This window comes from Oncorhynchus mykiss, chromosome 9 (assembly GCF_013265735.2).
Source record: "Oncorhynchus mykiss isolate Arlee chromosome 9, USDA_OmykA_1.1, whole genome shotgun sequence".
Classification (NCBI taxonomy): Eukaryota; Metazoa; Chordata; class Actinopteri; order Salmoniformes; family Salmonidae; genus Oncorhynchus; species Oncorhynchus mykiss.
In genome coordinates this window covers 19,966,161-19,982,610 of record NC_048573.1, presented here as the reverse complement: position 1 = coordinate 19,982,610, position 16,450 = coordinate 19,966,161, and the positions used below count along the sequence as shown (strand labels likewise).

General features: G+C 43.2%; 1 protein-coding gene across 2 annotated transcripts; it reads left to right on the top strand.

Moving 5' to 3' along the window:
• The first annotated feature begins 9,896 nt into the window (after positions 1 to 9,896).
• Positions 9,897 to 15,642, top strand: LOC110531702. Of its 2 annotated transcripts, none has more exons than XM_021615030.2 (4): positions 9,897 to 9,957; positions 10,253 to 10,311; positions 12,400 to 13,161; positions 13,391 to 15,642. In XM_021615030.2, exons 2-4 carry the CDS (start codon positions 10,296 to 10,298, stop codon positions 13,474 to 13,476), a joined length of 864 nt encoding a protein of 287 aa, XP_021470705.2. In that variant the 5' UTR covers positions 9,897 to 9,957; positions 10,253 to 10,295; the 3' UTR covers positions 13,477 to 15,642. The 2 variants fall into 2 exon arrangements, with proteins under 2 accessions (XP_021470705.2, XP_036843425.1); XM_036987530.1 differs by having other exon boundaries at positions 9,901 to 10,115.
• Positions 15,643 to 16,450: the final 808 nt, after the last annotated feature.

Below are 16,450 nucleotides of genomic sequence, written 5' to 3'. Positions count from 1 at the left end.
CCATTTTCACAAAGTATTTGTTGCTAAAATTCTGCCATTGAACAGGCCAAGGTTCTATTGAATTGGCTGTATAGAAATTAAGACTAGGCCTTCTTCCAATAATTATTTGATAAAAGTCTGTGTCACCCATACTGCCTTGACAGGCCTAGCCTATATATAGACTGGGTCCACCTCCACATAAGGCACGAGGTGAAGAATATCTCAAAGAATGCAAAAATGTCTTTACAGATAACATGGACATGCATCTGAATTTGTTGCCATTGAAAACAAAAGGCACAACTGTAAATAGTTGTCAGTATGTATATCTAAACATATTAATGAATGTGTATACAGTATATGACTTGATGAAAATTATTTTTCAAGAATATAGGATCTAAGACAGGCCTACAGTTTTACAATGTGAAGTGAAGTTACCAGTTTTGCCAATAGCTGCAACATTTTCAAGAAATGTTTACAAGACCTCCACTTTGCGGATCCTCAACACAGGGGCCCCACAAGGGTGCGTGTTCAGCCCCCTCCTGTACTCCCTGTTCACGCATGACTGCGTGGCCAGGCACACCTCCAACTCAATCATGAAGTTTGCAGACGACACAACAGTAGTAGGCCTGATTACCAACAATGAGACAGCCTACAGGGAGCAGGTGAGGGCCCTGGCGGAATGGTGCCAGGAATATAACCTCTCCCTCAATGTCAACAAAATGAAGGAGCTGATTGTGGACTTCAGGAAACAGCAGAGGGAGTTGACCACTATCCACATCGACAGGACCACAGTGCAAAAGGTTGAAAGCTTCAAGTTCCTCGGCGTACAAATCACTGACAATCTGAAATGGTCCACCCACACAGAGTGTGGTGAAGAAGGTGCAACAGCGCCTATTCAACCTCAGGAGGTTGGAGAAATTCTGCTTGCCCCCTAAGACCATTTTTATAGATGCACAATTGAGAGCATCCTGTTGGGCTGTATCACCGCCTGGTACGGCAACTGCACCGCCCACAACCGCAGGGCTCTCCAGAGGGTGGTGCGGTCTGCCCAATGCATCACCAGGGGCAAACTACCTGCCCTCTAGGACACCTACAGCACCCAATGTCACAGGAAGGCCAAAAAGATAATCAAGGACATCAACCACCGGAGCCACGGCCTGTTCACCCCTCTATCATCCAGAAGGCGAGGTCAGTACAGGTGCATCAAAGCAGGGACCGAGAGACTGAAAAACAGCTTCTATCTCAAGGCTATCAGACTGTTAAATAGCCATCACTAGCCGGCTACCACCTGGTTACTCAACCCTGTATCTTAGAGGCTGCCGCCCCATATACATAGACATGGAATCACTGGTCACTTTAATAATGTTTACATACTGCTTTACTCCTTTCATTTGTATATACTGTATTCTGTTCTATTGTATTTTAGTCAATGCCACGCCTACATTGCTCATCCTAATATTTATATATTTCTTAATTCCATTCTTGTACTTTTAGATTTGTGTGTATTGTTGAGAATTGTTAGATACTACTGCACTGTGAACACTACACCCACAATAACATCTGCTAAAAATGTGTATGTGACCAATACAATTTGATTAGATTTGATTTACTCAGAGGCTGGTGGGAGGACCTATAGGAGGACGGACTCATTATAATGGCCGGAATGGAATAAATTGAACTGAGTCAAATGTGGTTTCTATATGTATTTATTTATTCCATTCCAGCCATTACAATGAGCCCATCCTCCTATAGCTCCTCCCACTAGCCTCACAGGGGCCCATATGATTGCGTTAGTAATGCTGCGTTTGTTTCCAAGAGGGAGGTGGGAATTTACCAGTTGTGAAGTCATATATACCAGTTGGATGCATTCACATGCTTTGAACTAATTGAGAAATGCTCATTGGCTAAACTAAAAACCATAAACTAAAAGTACAGCTATCATGCTTGTAAACAAATTATAGAGTTAAAAAAAACATATTAATAGATGGCTTTTTATAAATAATGTTTTGTTGTTGCATTTAACTGCCGAAATTGCTTTCCTTAGTAGGTATAGGTATGTGGAGAAGTGGGAGCTCAGGATGAAAGATGAGCTTCCACTAGTAATTACCAATTGGAGGGCTGTTCAAGTAGATTTTTCACAGTCGTATGTTGTAAAGTCCCACTTCCTTGTTGGGTTTGCGAACGCAGCATTGAACAAAACAACAGAGGCCCCTTGCTATTCCCAGAAGTAAACATTTCAATGAGCCTGCCTGTGATATATGCACGTACAGTAATACAATAGTAGGTTACAACACACAGAACACAGCCAGGGTGCAAATAGCATAGCGACATCCTGAGGAAGTAGTTTTCCATAACAGAGCTTACAGTAAATACCCTTCAAAGGCGGCCATCTTGGATGCAGGCCAGAGACGGGTGTGCAACTAAGTGGGGTTTGAGTGTGTACGAACGATATCGGGAACCATAACAAAGATAACACCCTCTGACTGTTAAATATGAGATAACACCATCTTCTGAGGTTGCGTGTTGAGTGTTTTTGGGGTCCTTTTGAATGTTTTGGACCAATAGGCCTAACATAAAAACATGACAAAAAGTGTTGTGAAACAATGGCTTAAATATCTGCTTTTACGCTCATTCCTCAAGAAGCAAAATAACATTTCCTTTTGGGAAGGGATAAGGAAGTTCTGGGAACTTGGTATTTTGCTAAATGGAATGTTCGGTGGGGGCGAGCGGGAACCTTTTGTTTTCTTTAAGAAAGACATCTCAAATATCATCCCTTGGACTGGGACTGGGCATTGTTATCACTGAAGTCAATGTAGAAACTGACTGAGACTAGTTTTTAAGGGGTGGAGGGGACGCGCACACACACACACCCACACACAGGCACACTCACTACCGGCAAACCTTTCTGATTACTAGGTTATCCTGCATGGCTACCTGGTAACCCGACTTGCACTCTTATCTTCAACAGACCTTGGTGGTCAGAGGCATAATTTGTGTCAGTGGAAGCCTGGGTCACTCAATACCAATGTCCTGTACTACTGTAATTATATCACAGGAGGACTCTGGGATTGGGTTGGCTGATCAACATAGGCATGTGACACCAATACATTTCTAACCCATTTCTCTCTAACCACTCTCCAAATGAAGTATAGGTTTACTGAGGTGTCAAATATACCACACACATATACATATTTATATATTGAACAAAAATATAAACGCAACATGTAAAGTGTTTGGTCCCATGTTTGAGCTGAAATAAAAGATCCCAGAAAATGTTCCATAGCTCAGTGCGATGATGCTGTGACACACCGCCCCAGACCACGACGGACCCTCCACCTCCAAATCTATCCCGCTCCAGAGTACAGGCCTCGGTGTAACGCTCATTCCTTCGACGATAAACGCGAATCCGACCATCACCCCTGGTGAGACAAAACCACGACTCATCAGTGAAGAGCACTTTTTGCCAGTCCTGTCTGGTTCAGCGACGGTGGGTTTATGCCCGTAGGCAATGTTGTTGCCTGTGATGTCTGGTGAGGACCTGCCTTACAACAGACCTACAAGCCCTCAGTCCAGCCTCCATCAGTCTAAGCACTGATGGAGGGATTGTGTGTTCCTGGTGTAACTCGGGCAGTTGTTGTTATCATCCTGTACCTGTCCCGCAGGTGTGATTTTCGGATGTACCGATCCTGTGCAGATGTTGTTAAACGTGGTCTGCCACTGCGAGGACGATCAGCTGTCCATCCTGTCTCCCTGTGGTGCTGTCTTAGGCGTCTCACAGTACAGACATTGCAATTTATTGCCCCGACTACGTCTGTAGTCCTCGTACCTCCTTGCAGCATGCCGAAGGCACGTTCACGCAGATGAGCAGGGACCCTGGGCATCTTTCTTTTGGTGTTTTTCCAGAGTCAGTAGAAAGGCCTCTTTAGTGTCCTAAGTTTTCCTAACTGTGACCTCAATTGCCTACCGTCTGTTGGTTAATTGTTTATGGTTCATTGAACAATTAAATGTTTATGGTTCATTGAACAAGCATGGGAAACAGTGTTTAAACCCTTTACAATATATATATATACACACACACATACATACATACACAATTTTCCTCCAGTCATTCAATGCCAAGCATCTCAAACACATCATGAACATAGTATCAAGGCACAAGGTGAGACCCAGATGCAGACACAGGAGGCAGATGGTTGGAGTCTTACAATGTTCATTAATCCAAAAGGAGAAGGCAAGAGGTTGTGGACAGGCAAAAAGGTCAAAACCAGATCAGAGTCCAGGAGGTACAGAGTGGCAGACAGGCTCGTGGTCAAGGCAGGCAGAATGGTCAGGCAGGCGGGTACAAAGTCCAGAAACAGGCAAAGGTCAAAATCAGGAGGACTAGAAAAGGGAGAATGCAAAAAGCAGGAGAACAGGAAAACCGCCACTTGGAAACATACGAGACGAACTGGCAAAGAGAGACAAGAAACACAGGGATAAATACACTGGGGAAAATCAGCGACACCTGGAGTGGGGTGGAGATAATCACAAGGACAGGTGAAACAGATCAGGGCGTGACACATAGTGTATTCTGTTTAGGGCAGAGCAAAGTAATGCAACATTACAACTACCTATAGTTTGGATTATAGGCTTTGGTGTCTGTCTCACTGACACAGATATTTTTTGCACCACAGGAGGTTGGTGCGCATTAATTGTGGAGAATGACTCGAGTGGAATGGTAACAAATACATCAAACACATGGTCTCCAGGTGTTTGATGCCATTCCATTTGCTCCGTTACGGCCATTATTATGAGTCGTCCTCCCCTCAGCAGCCTCCTGTGACACACACCCACCCACCTAGTACAGAACATTTTCTACCAACAGACACTTTAGGATAAGTAAACACATAGGCACTGTATGGCGTGTTGTGAGTTACAAATCATAGTGACTATTGCTGTTTCCATCTCTGAGCCTTATCAAACTTCCCCTTTTCAGTAACTCATTTGTAAGAAAACATACATGAGTCGGGAACATGGTGTGGTGTTTGTGTTAACTGAACCATAACCTGATCCTAGACTGCTATTGGTTGACATGATGACTTTGCTGAAAAGTAGTGTTTGTTTGTCATAAAAGGCTGTTGATGGGTAGGGAAGTACAATGATTAAACTGAGATCATTGATTATCTTAACATGGTGTGTCAATTCACACATCAATCAATGTTTATCTCAAGTCATTCTTAATCAACTGCAATGTAATTACCACATCAACTACTGCCATTATGCCCAGGCCAAATGTATATTCCATTTTGTTTGCAATATTTTTCTCCTGTTCTTTCACAAAAGCCAACATCTGAGAACAAACTTCCACTTGACAACTGGAAGTTGAGTGAATAAAAGGGTGGAGGATGCTCTGATTGTCCCAAGAATGTGGATTTATTAGCCTCGCAAACCTGCCTGATCCTTCGAGCTTGCATGGATGTTGCTGCATGCGCAGCAGTGGTCCGTCTGGATTTACGGGGCTATAGTTTTGTTCCCTTCTGTCAACAATCTTGGCATGTTCTACATGCACTGATGTCCAACAATGTATCGATAGGGGCATGAGATAGCAGCCTACTGGATTGCTGGGTTCACTGCTGCTGCCGTAGGCATCGAAGCGACTCGTGTTTTTATCTACACAGCGTCTTGTTTAACATACTGTTCCACTACAATGAGATACAACGTGGTGCTAAAAGAAAAAGTCTGAGATTTCTTGTTATACCGCCACCTTGTTATGTTCTTCTTCAGAGATGCAGTAAGAAGCGGCTGATAAGAGATGGAAACAAAAACAGAGGTTACTCGTCTTAATTTGACTACAGTACAGACAGGGTCTCAGGATGGATGTTAGCCACCCACCGCAACCAGCCTCAACCAGCAAATACTCTGGTGTGAGTTTCCTGAAAGCTTCGTACCACTAATATCCATCTTTCACCCATTACTTTCACCCTTATTTTTCGGATTGTGAATTCAGAGCCTAGCTAGTTCTGCTCTATTTCCCTGATAGAGCTTAAATCCTGTTAGTTTGGTTGGGCGGGTATGAGAGCCAAATAGGCAAATAGGTATACAATGGTAGTTGGCACATAGCGTCATCAGTGCCCAATAATAGTTCCACTTTGCTATGATAGGCAAATAGGCATACGATGGTAGTTGGCACATAGTGTCATCGGTGCCCAATAATAGTTATACTGTGTTCTATAAGGTACTTTGGTTGGTATGACGTCCAAACCTCAACAGTTCCTGCTGGGCCAAACCCAAATTACGGCCAAACCCAAATTAGACAGGGGCACACTGTTCCCCTCTGAAACACACACACACACACATGGAACCGTTTAGTGTTTTCCTTCATGCCCCCCAACATAAACAGATGAAGAAATAGAACAGAGAAACTAGGGTTAACGACCCTCATTAGCAAGAGGCTATGAGCAGGGTTGTAGTGCTAACCAAGGGCGAGGGAGTGGCGCAATTTGAGAATACACAGAGCTGGTAAAACTATTTCACATAATGATGAGTATTTTACAAAACAGAACCGAATACCTGCCTAATAGCATAGTAGGCACACAACGTTACTGTTACACCAAAAACACCTACTCATTTCTAGTGAGATTTTAGGATGGGAAGCTGAGTAGTTACATTTCTCTTCTCATGCGTCCAAAACTCAACTGTGCGCATCACTAGACAGGACATATGATTTGATTGAAACAAAATACAAGAAAGGCTAATAGTTTGTTAGCGCCATCTGCTCTAATTCGCTCAATAAACAGTCATTCAAGAAGATCTGAATCCATATTCCCATGACACTGAGATCAAATGATTGGCATGCAGATGCCGTTTGGACATTTCACTGGTAAAACGTAAACAATTCTCATTCGCGATTGACAGTGACAAATGAGAGTTGCTAGAAACAATATGTGTGGGCATAGGCAGACTATGCAATTGGAGGATGCATTTTATAATAATATTCAATAGGCTACATCTGTCGGTACAAACTTCGATTGAGAAATGATGGCATAATGTGCTTTTTTGCCACTCCCGCACCTAAAGATTATAGCAATACACCACCAGCATTGAGTGACACAATGTACCGATGAGCAGTAGTGGTTTTCAGACGTTCTTGTGGCTATAAACCTAGGCTACTGCAGTTGCTGACAGTGCCTTCAGAAAGCATTTGTACCCCTTGACTTATTCCACATTTTATTAAGTTACAGCTTGAATTAAAAATGTATAATATAGATTGTTTTTCTCACCCATCTGCACACAATGACCCATAAATGACAAAACCGAAAACATGTTTTTAGAAATGTTTGCTAATTTGTGGAAAAAATGAAATACAGCAATACATAAGTATTCAGTATTCACACCCCTTACTGTTACACTCCAAATTGAGTTCAGGCGCATCCAATTTCCTTTGCTCACCCTTGATTGGAGTCAACCTGTGGCCATTTCAATTGTTTGGACATGATTTAGAAAGAAGCACCTGTCTATAAAAGGTCCCACAGTTGACAGTGCAGAAACCATACCATGAGTTCCAAGGAATTGCCTATAGATGTTTTATTTGACCTTCATTTAACTATGCAAGTCAGTTAAGAACCCATTCTTATTTTCATGACGGCCTAGGAGGGTTGTGGGTTAACTGCCTGTTCAGGTGCAGAACAACAGATTTGTACCTTGTCAGCTCGTGGATTTGAACTTGCAACCTTTCGGTTACTAGTCCAACACACTAACCACTAGGCTACCCTGCTGCCCCAGAGCTCTGAAATAGAATTGTGATGAGGCCAGGGCCGGCCTGCTCATTAGGCAGGATTAGGCTGCCGCCTATGGTGACATTTTCTGAGCTAAACTGGCCAAGACAACACATAAAACCTCACATAATTCTGCCCCAAAACAATTACAATTTCTCTCAACCAGTGCTTTTTAGGTGAGCACTGATACCGCTTACAGGGACGCAGGGATTTTGCAGGGACGCAAAATATTTCTTGTCCATTCCCAGCACGCCTTTCAGGGTGCTGTTGGAGAGGACGCAGCTCTGCAGCGCTCCACCAACATTCCGTCAAAAATATTTATTGAACATAAATCATGTAGCAGATATAGTGAATGGTAGAAAGAGTATGTGGCCACTTCTGTAGCCCACAGGCTGGAGATAAAATGTATGACAATGTAATGAGACAAACGTTTTTATTTCTTATGAAGGTTTCTCCGATCAAATAGCCTAACCTAAATGAACCGAAGTGTAAAAGTCCTTGAGTGGCCCAATCAAAGCCCAGATTTGAATCCAATTGAAAATCTGTGGAAAGACCTGAAGATTGCCGTTCACCACCACTACCCATCTTACTTAACAGAGCTTGAGAAAATTTGCAAGGAAGAATGGGAGGAAATCATACCCAAGATGACTCAAAGCTGTAATCACCGCCAAAGGTGCTTCCACAAAGTACTGACTCAAGGGTGTGAATACTTATATTTCATTTTCAAGAAATGTGCCCAAAAATATTTTACCATGTTTTCACTTAGTCATTATGGTGTATTGCATCACCAGTCACTGAAATTCAGCAGATCAGTATTGCACACGCCAACGAGAAGAGAGCATGAGTGTTTAGTTCCGAACATTCATGGGTGAGAAAAAAATATAATCCATTTTGAATTCAGGCTGTAACACATTAAAATGTAGAGTAAGTCAAGGGGTATGAATACTTTCATAAGGCACTGTGTCCTTGTCACTGAATGGTAGAGCTCCGATATTTATTATAACAAAGGGAGTAGGCAAAGACAGGTCGGGGACAGGCAAGACTTCATAAACCAGGTCAGAGTCCAAACAGTACCAGACGATAGGCAATCTCGAGGCCAGGCAGGGGTCAGAAACCAGATCTGAGACCAAAAACATTACAACAGGATAGGCAGACTGGTAGTCAGAACAGGCAGAGTGGTCAGGCAGGCAGGTTCGGAGTCAGGACAGGCAAGAGTTGAAACCAGGAGGACTAGAAATAAACAGAGACTGGGAAAAATAGAAGCAAGGAAAACCGCTGGTTGACTTGGCGAAACAAGACAAACTGGCACAGAGAAACAGGAAACAGGAAACAGGGATATACACACAGGGGAATAATAAGCAACACCTGGAGGGGGTGGAGACAATCACAAGGACAGGTAAAACAGATCAGAGTGTGACGTTATTTATACTTTTACTTTTGATACTTAAGTATATTTAAAATCAAATAATTTTACTCAAGTAGTATTTTACTGGGTGACTTTCACTTTTACTTGAGTCATGTTCTATTAAGGTATCTTTATATATGGCAGTTGGGTGCTTTTCCAACAAATGGCTAATGGCCTAATTATGTCAAGTTACCATGAATGTGGCTATACTTATGCTAGCAGAAATTAACTTTCTGTTTGTTTACAACACACAGTGACAAAGGTGGTATCCTTCCTTATCCCCCTTATCAAGTCAATGCATACCTTCTATATTAACCCTTAATGTTGCCTCCAGGCACTATTTTTTTCCTGGCCTTGTATTTTCTCCTTGTCTCCTGGGCACCTTTCATTAAGTCACATACACACGCACACTTTATCTTCTTCTATCTTCATGGTGACCTAAAATTAAATTCCATTAAAAATCCTATTTTCCATAACCCCTAACCCTACTAACCCATTAGAAATGTCCCCACACGGGAGAATTGTCCTTGTTTTACTGTCATTGTGGGGATTTTAGCTGTGCACAACGATAGAAGAACCAACCCCCCTCCCACACAAATACACCACAATGCAAAAGTCTCCCTCCTGGCCACCTTTGACTCACTCACACGCACACGCACACACTCACTCGCACACACCCCACAAACTCAAATGCTCGTTCATTTGCATCGTAGACCGAAGGCGCGCCCACGCTGTTCAGGTTCATAAGCGCAGTACGAGGAGGCGTCACCAGTCATTCAAATTCAGAGGATGAGTATTGCTCACGCCAACGAGAAGAGAGTATGAGTGTTTAGTTCCGAACATTCATAGTAGCCTAAGTTGTGCCACGTTCTTTGCGAGTTTTAGTCAATTAACATTATTATTGGAATTTAGCGTCAATCTTGAGCAGGCAATGTTGAACGAAGCTTCGGGTCAGAAGTACTTTGATGTTCGAAACTGTACTATTGGAATGTATAACGTAATATCGTCAGTGATGCTGGCTGCTGAGAGAAATTGAGGGTTTTGGTTGGTCTTATTAATGTTATTCCAATAGCTATAATAATTGATAAACACCTGTTCATTTGCATCCGGTCAGTTATGAAGACGGGTACTCATAGAAGCGCCAGGACATCATTTGCATGAAACTGCAGCAAGGTAAAATGCGCTACCTTTTTCACTCTACCGACAAACCAGTTTCATGTGACTGTTACTATGATTTTTCAGAATGAATTACAATTATTTGATAATTCGACATTGTTAATCTATTATAGTGGCATTTCCAAAGTACATACGTTTATCATGCGTCAAAGGGTAAGCCAATTCTGTTGCAAAACATTTCTTAAATGGAAGATAAGGGAACGAAACGGGGGCTTACCCTTTTTACGCATGGCATGTTGAATGTGATGCCGAGACTGCTTTTCCACGTTTAAAATGTATATCAAACAAAAAGCAATGATTGTGAAGTTTAACGAACCATAAAACTCTATGCACAAGGACTACTTTTAACAATTTCCACAAAGATGGTTTGTGCCGTTCTGTTACCATATTTTGCATCTGTTCTAGAAGTAAATGTGTTTTGTAAGATTCGGTGGGAATTGTTAAAAGTGGTCCTTGTGCTTAGTTTGATTAACTTTGCAATTGTTTTTTGTTCGACATTTTTAGGTAAAAAAAAATCTGAGTCTCAGCATCACTCTTATCTTGCAACTGCCCAGCTGACTTTTCGATAACTCATCCTAGGTGCCATCTTTAAAAACAAAACGCTCCACTGAAAGGAAAACCTTGTCAATTCCCACCCCTCTCCAAATTCACGTCTGCACTGGCACACAGACACAGACCTGATTGTCTGCCACTAGGACAGTACATTCGTACCCTACTTCAGATAACATAATCAGGGAGTTTACACATTACTCTATTTACTCACGGACATCTTTGATCCTATTAAAATGCACTCTGACCACATTTTGAACAATGCGTTATGATGGAAGTTGCTGCATGTGTTCCACTATCGTTAAGCTACCTGCTTGTAAACATGCCAAGAGAACTGGACATATTTACTGTGGAAGATTACTTCACCTTTTAAGGAGGGGGGGGGGGGGGGGGGGGCGCTCTGTCTGTTATAACACTTAATGTGTGTATTTCTGATGTGTCCCTAGGTCAGTTGAAATCTCTGCTTTATGTGACGCACACACGAAACCATGCCATTGTTTTTAGGAGGAGAAATATTTTGTTGTGTGTGGGGGGGGGTAGAATGCAAAGCTGTTTCCTGAGAAGTGGGCTCGCCTAACAATGGCCTATCGTCTCGGAACAGTTGGCGGTTCTCGGGCCAAAGCAACATCTGAGGGGGGCGGTAGGATGTTGAGAGATTAGCTGAGAAAAGAGAAAGGGTCAACATAATGACTTGAGACATAGAGGAGTGGTGTTTTTGGGACTTTCTTAAAATACAGTTATGTCCAGCTGGAGGTGTTGTCTAACGGGGCTTAAGCAGTCACATTTGCCCATGTAGTTTCAGCACTAAGTCTCAGACAATTCGATTCAATAACATATGTTCAGTCCACTTCACTTCTTACCACACATGAACTTGCAATACATTTCAAGTCACTTTTTAGAGTTGTAATGTAAAAACATATTGGTTTAAATTAAAGACTACAGTGTCAAATACTTTGTTCACCTTATGGTTGTCATGTCGTTAACTAAGCCTAAAGATCATACACTAGAGGCAAGGGTTAAAGCCTATGATAACTAGGTAATGACAGGTGTTAAGATGGACATTGACACCTCACGGGACTGAATTGTTTAGCTGTTTTAAGTGTCTGTTAATATGGGTATAAGAGTGAGTGGGAAGGGTTTATTCCCCTTCAAGGCACAGTAACTGTTAAATATTTGATGGCTCTGTACTGAATCTAGTGACTGGTGGTAAATGAATATTGTCTCCGACTGCGTCATTGCTGCACCTGATCCTGCCCCCCCCCCCCCCTTCCCCCAGTACATTATGTCCTAACTGTCCTGTTTAACTATAACACATGTCCAAGTGCTGGTCTCCACTCTGCATAATGTGTTGAAAGGGATAGTTTGCCTCAATCCCCAAAAATTAAGTAAAATATCTGAAAGATATGAGCTGTGTCCATATTCCACATTATAACGTATCTTGTGGTGTTAAAATCAGCAGACATGAATTGTCAATGTTATGTGGCAATGCATTTAACTAAACCCACTTTAACCCCATGTTCTTTTTCTGTCTTGCAGATCAAGACGTTGAGTCCAACTGGACCCGATTTCAAAGAAGCTGGGAAACAAGCCTGGGGAAAAGGACTGAGGACCACGACACCTGTGCCCAGTCTACTCCCAAAACGAACCCCTCCCACAAAAAAAGAAACCTTAAATCTACCATGTCTCTCAACACCTTCCACCTGATGGAGACCCTCAAGAACTCCCCGTCCGTTTTACGCCGCCGCTTCCGCCGTGACCGCACCGAGTCCCTCTCCCACGGCGACCCGCTCTTCAAGGTCCACTACCTGGGCACTGAGAAAATCTTCTCCCTGGATCTACAGCAGGCCCAGGATGCCATAGCCCGGCTGCTCGACGGGGCCTCCAACGGAAAGAAACTGAGCAAAGACCACGCATTGGTGGTTCGTCCACGCTATGTTGAAGTCAAAGAGCTCAGCACTGGACGCCAGCTCACTAAGACGTACCTCCAGGACATCGCCTACTGCGCGGCCGACGCCACCAGACCCAACGTGTTTCTGTACATCTGTAAGCATCACGGGCAACAGCTGCACTGCCGGGTGTTCTGGTGTAGCCGGGCAGAGCGGGCACGGGACATGACGGCCTGCCTGGCACACTCCTTCCAGAGGGCACTGAATGACTGGCAGGGGGACGGGGACGTTGGGTTAGGGGGAAGTACCGACACGCTGACCCCAGAAAAGGACGGGGTGAAGGAGGGAGAGGATATGCCCAGCACCACTACTAACCCCAAAAGCTCCATACAACCAGACAACTGTGGAAGAGGTGAGAACACAGGCCTGACATGCTGAAATATTAATAGAAACCAAATTGTTAAGGGGGGTTGCCTAGCAATAGGGGAAACTGTCAAAGGGATGAATTGATAGTCTTTCGTTCACACATGAATGTCTGTACCTGTATTTCCACATTGCACCTGTCTGCTCTTGAGAGTTGTTTGCAATAAAACCAAGCTCAGCCCGCCTGTCCAACCCCTCTCTCTTCTGTTTGTTTGCAGTCCGTTGGAAGAAGAGGAGCTCCCTGTCTCGTAGTCCACTGAGAGCCATGACCAGGAAGGGCTCTGCCTCTGACATCTGGCACTGAGTCCCCGATCCCCAGCATGGGACACGGAACTGACATCCCCAGTGGCTAGCTACAGCACGGATGGAGGGATTGAAAGAACCCACCACTACTGGACACAACAGGATTGAAAAAAAAGGAGTGTGAGGGAGATCACTGCTGGACTTTCTTTCAAATGAGACATTGCCTTGCTTACATGGTGAGTCTACAGTACCGTTCATGACTGGCATGAATGGTAGCCTACAAACTGTGGAAGTTAATGACTAGCTAGCTACCTTGGCTTTTGCCTCTGGATTACTAGAGAACAAGGTGCTAGGTTGATAGCGTTGTACTGTACGCTGTTGGTAGAAACCAGTATTCACCTCAGTGGCCTTGTGACTCGCTTTCACTGTTGGAACGCTTCAAGGCTAAACTGCTAATTTCCAATGCTACTCCAAGTTACTTGTTTTCCACTGAGTGGCCTTGATACTCTGAACTGTCAGTTATGCTTAGAAGAAAGGAGCTCAAGGTCCTGTGTGCCTTTTTTAGCTAGACAAGGATATGACTACAGAGTTTACCAAACCTCAATTTCCTCTCCATACAATGCTGAACACAGCCTGGACTGGTTGAAACTGGTCAGACAGTCATGGCAATGTTACAAATGTTTTTTTAAAAAACAGACGTTTGTATTTATTTTAATGAGAAGTCTTGTTTGTAACACACGTTTCATGCACCTCTTCTCTTCCTGAAACACTAGATTGTTTTTTTTAAAGGGAGGAGGAGCTTAAGTTTGAGCCGAATGTGAGCAGTGTTCGTCTTGGGAGAGGGGTTAAAAACGGAGGTGTGTGTGAGAGGGTTCATGGGGCATAAAGGGTTCATTTAAATTTAAGCAGACCATAGAAGAACATGGGCTATGTTGACATAATTACACAGTAGTGTGCGTTCATAGGCAGGGTTCTAATACATTTTAGTATCAATTATTCGGTTCAGACTTCACCACGTGTAATTTAGTCCAGTTGTTCCCAACCTTTTTCGGTCACTGTACCACCAACTGAATTTCTCTGCCTGGAGTACCCCTGAAGTACACCCTCATGTGCATTTTACCAGTAGGACTATGGTCTCATGAGTCTTATCAAGTACCCCCTGTGGCTAGACCAAGTACCCCCAGGTGTCCTAGTACTCTTGTTGGGAACCACTAGCCTAGTCAATGCACACTGACTGTTCACATTATTTATTTTTTGTCATAACATATTACTTACTATTCAAGTAAAATGTAATCCTAAATCAAGTAAAATGTAATCCTTAATTAAGTTCCATAAGCTTAATTTGTTCCTATAAGGTGTTAGTGTTTGCTAGAACTGAGTTTTTCTTCTTCTTCATACTGTCACAGGAGGTTGGTGGCACCTTAATTGGGGAGGACAGACTCGTAATAGCTGGCGTGGAATAGTATCCAATACATCAAACACATGGTTTCCATGCTTTTGCCATTACATTTGTTCCGTTCCAGCCATTATTATGAGCTGTCCTCCCCTCAGCAGCCTCCATTGATGTATGTATATATTTGCATTTATGTGGAAAAATCACTCACCCATGATCCTCCTTGTTCCTCATTATTCCCGTGTGGGTGAAGTATAACCCTGGGTGAGTGATTTTGGGGGCATGTGTGGGGCAGGAATGTTGGTTTGGAACTTCGGCAGTGCACCTGCATTCCTATGGGGACATTAAAGTTCTCGTATCCTCCTTGGCTCTGCCCACTCTCTCCCCTCAGTCTGGCTTAACCTAACCTCATGACTCTGCATGTTTCATAGCATTAGTGTGTTGGCGTCCTGGCCCCAAGCTCAAATACCGGTCTACACACAAGCACTCTCCTCACACACTTTCTCATGCCACATCCGCTCATTCCATACAATATACTTCTGACTCCTCTGACCACCACGTCAGGGTTGTATTCATTGGGCACCTCATATCTCCATGGTTTACAGTGAAAGGTGCCTCAGTTATTTGACTTGACAAGATGTCAATGATATCAATGGATAGTTTTTTTTAAAACCATTTTATTTTAAATGACTGTTGTGCATCTCAAACGACAAATGGCACAACCCCATCTTGGGAGGGCAAGTGTCTGGTTTTATGTTGTACTTGTTTTGTACATCCTTGTTTACATATTTTTAAATGCGTGTAAGCTATGGAATAAACTTTCATACAATGATACTTTTGGAAATGTCTTTCTACCTCAACTGACGATGCAGCGCTTCCAAATGGCCAACCTCAAGCTAAAAACAAACGTACCACACTACAGCCTGTGCTGTCTGTTTTAGTACTCGTGCCAAACATTTGATGGAGACTAAACAAGCAGAGGCATATCTATTTAAAATATTATGGGTGGGTCTAACTCTGACTGAAAGAAAACAACATTCCGCTGTGGGGCTGGAGATGGTAGACAGAAGTTCATGGGTTAGGGGGTCATGGGATAGGGGGTCATGGGATAAGTTATGCTGCTTATTTCTCAAGGTACTTTATTCTGACATTTTCCCTTTAGTTTTACCTCAAGCTTCACTGACGGGAGGTACATTTACAGTACCCCCACGAGATTAAGTACCGTCATTCAAATGTGCCCTTATGGTACTAGAGCAAAACATTTCCTGAAATGGAGGGACTACCTGGACTTATCAGATAAGAAACAGTTTTTGGCTGCAAATAGTTTTGCTACAGTGTGCACTAATGAATATGACTCTGGTCACTCTTCCTCTGAGGACTCTCCTGAAGCAGGAGTGGCTGGCCTGGTGCTGCTGCCCTGTTGTCTTTGCACCGCAGTCTGGATATGGAGATGCCTCAGACTTCACCTCTTCTATGAAGGGAGAGCCTCGAGGAAGAGGGAATGAGAGGACAGAGCGCTCAATTAACAGGAAGGCCATTGTCACATACAGTCCAACAGCGCCACCTGGCAGCTATTGACTAGAGCAACATATGTTTATGAATATTATTGGTTAGATAATGCCATTTCTAAACACTTGAATTT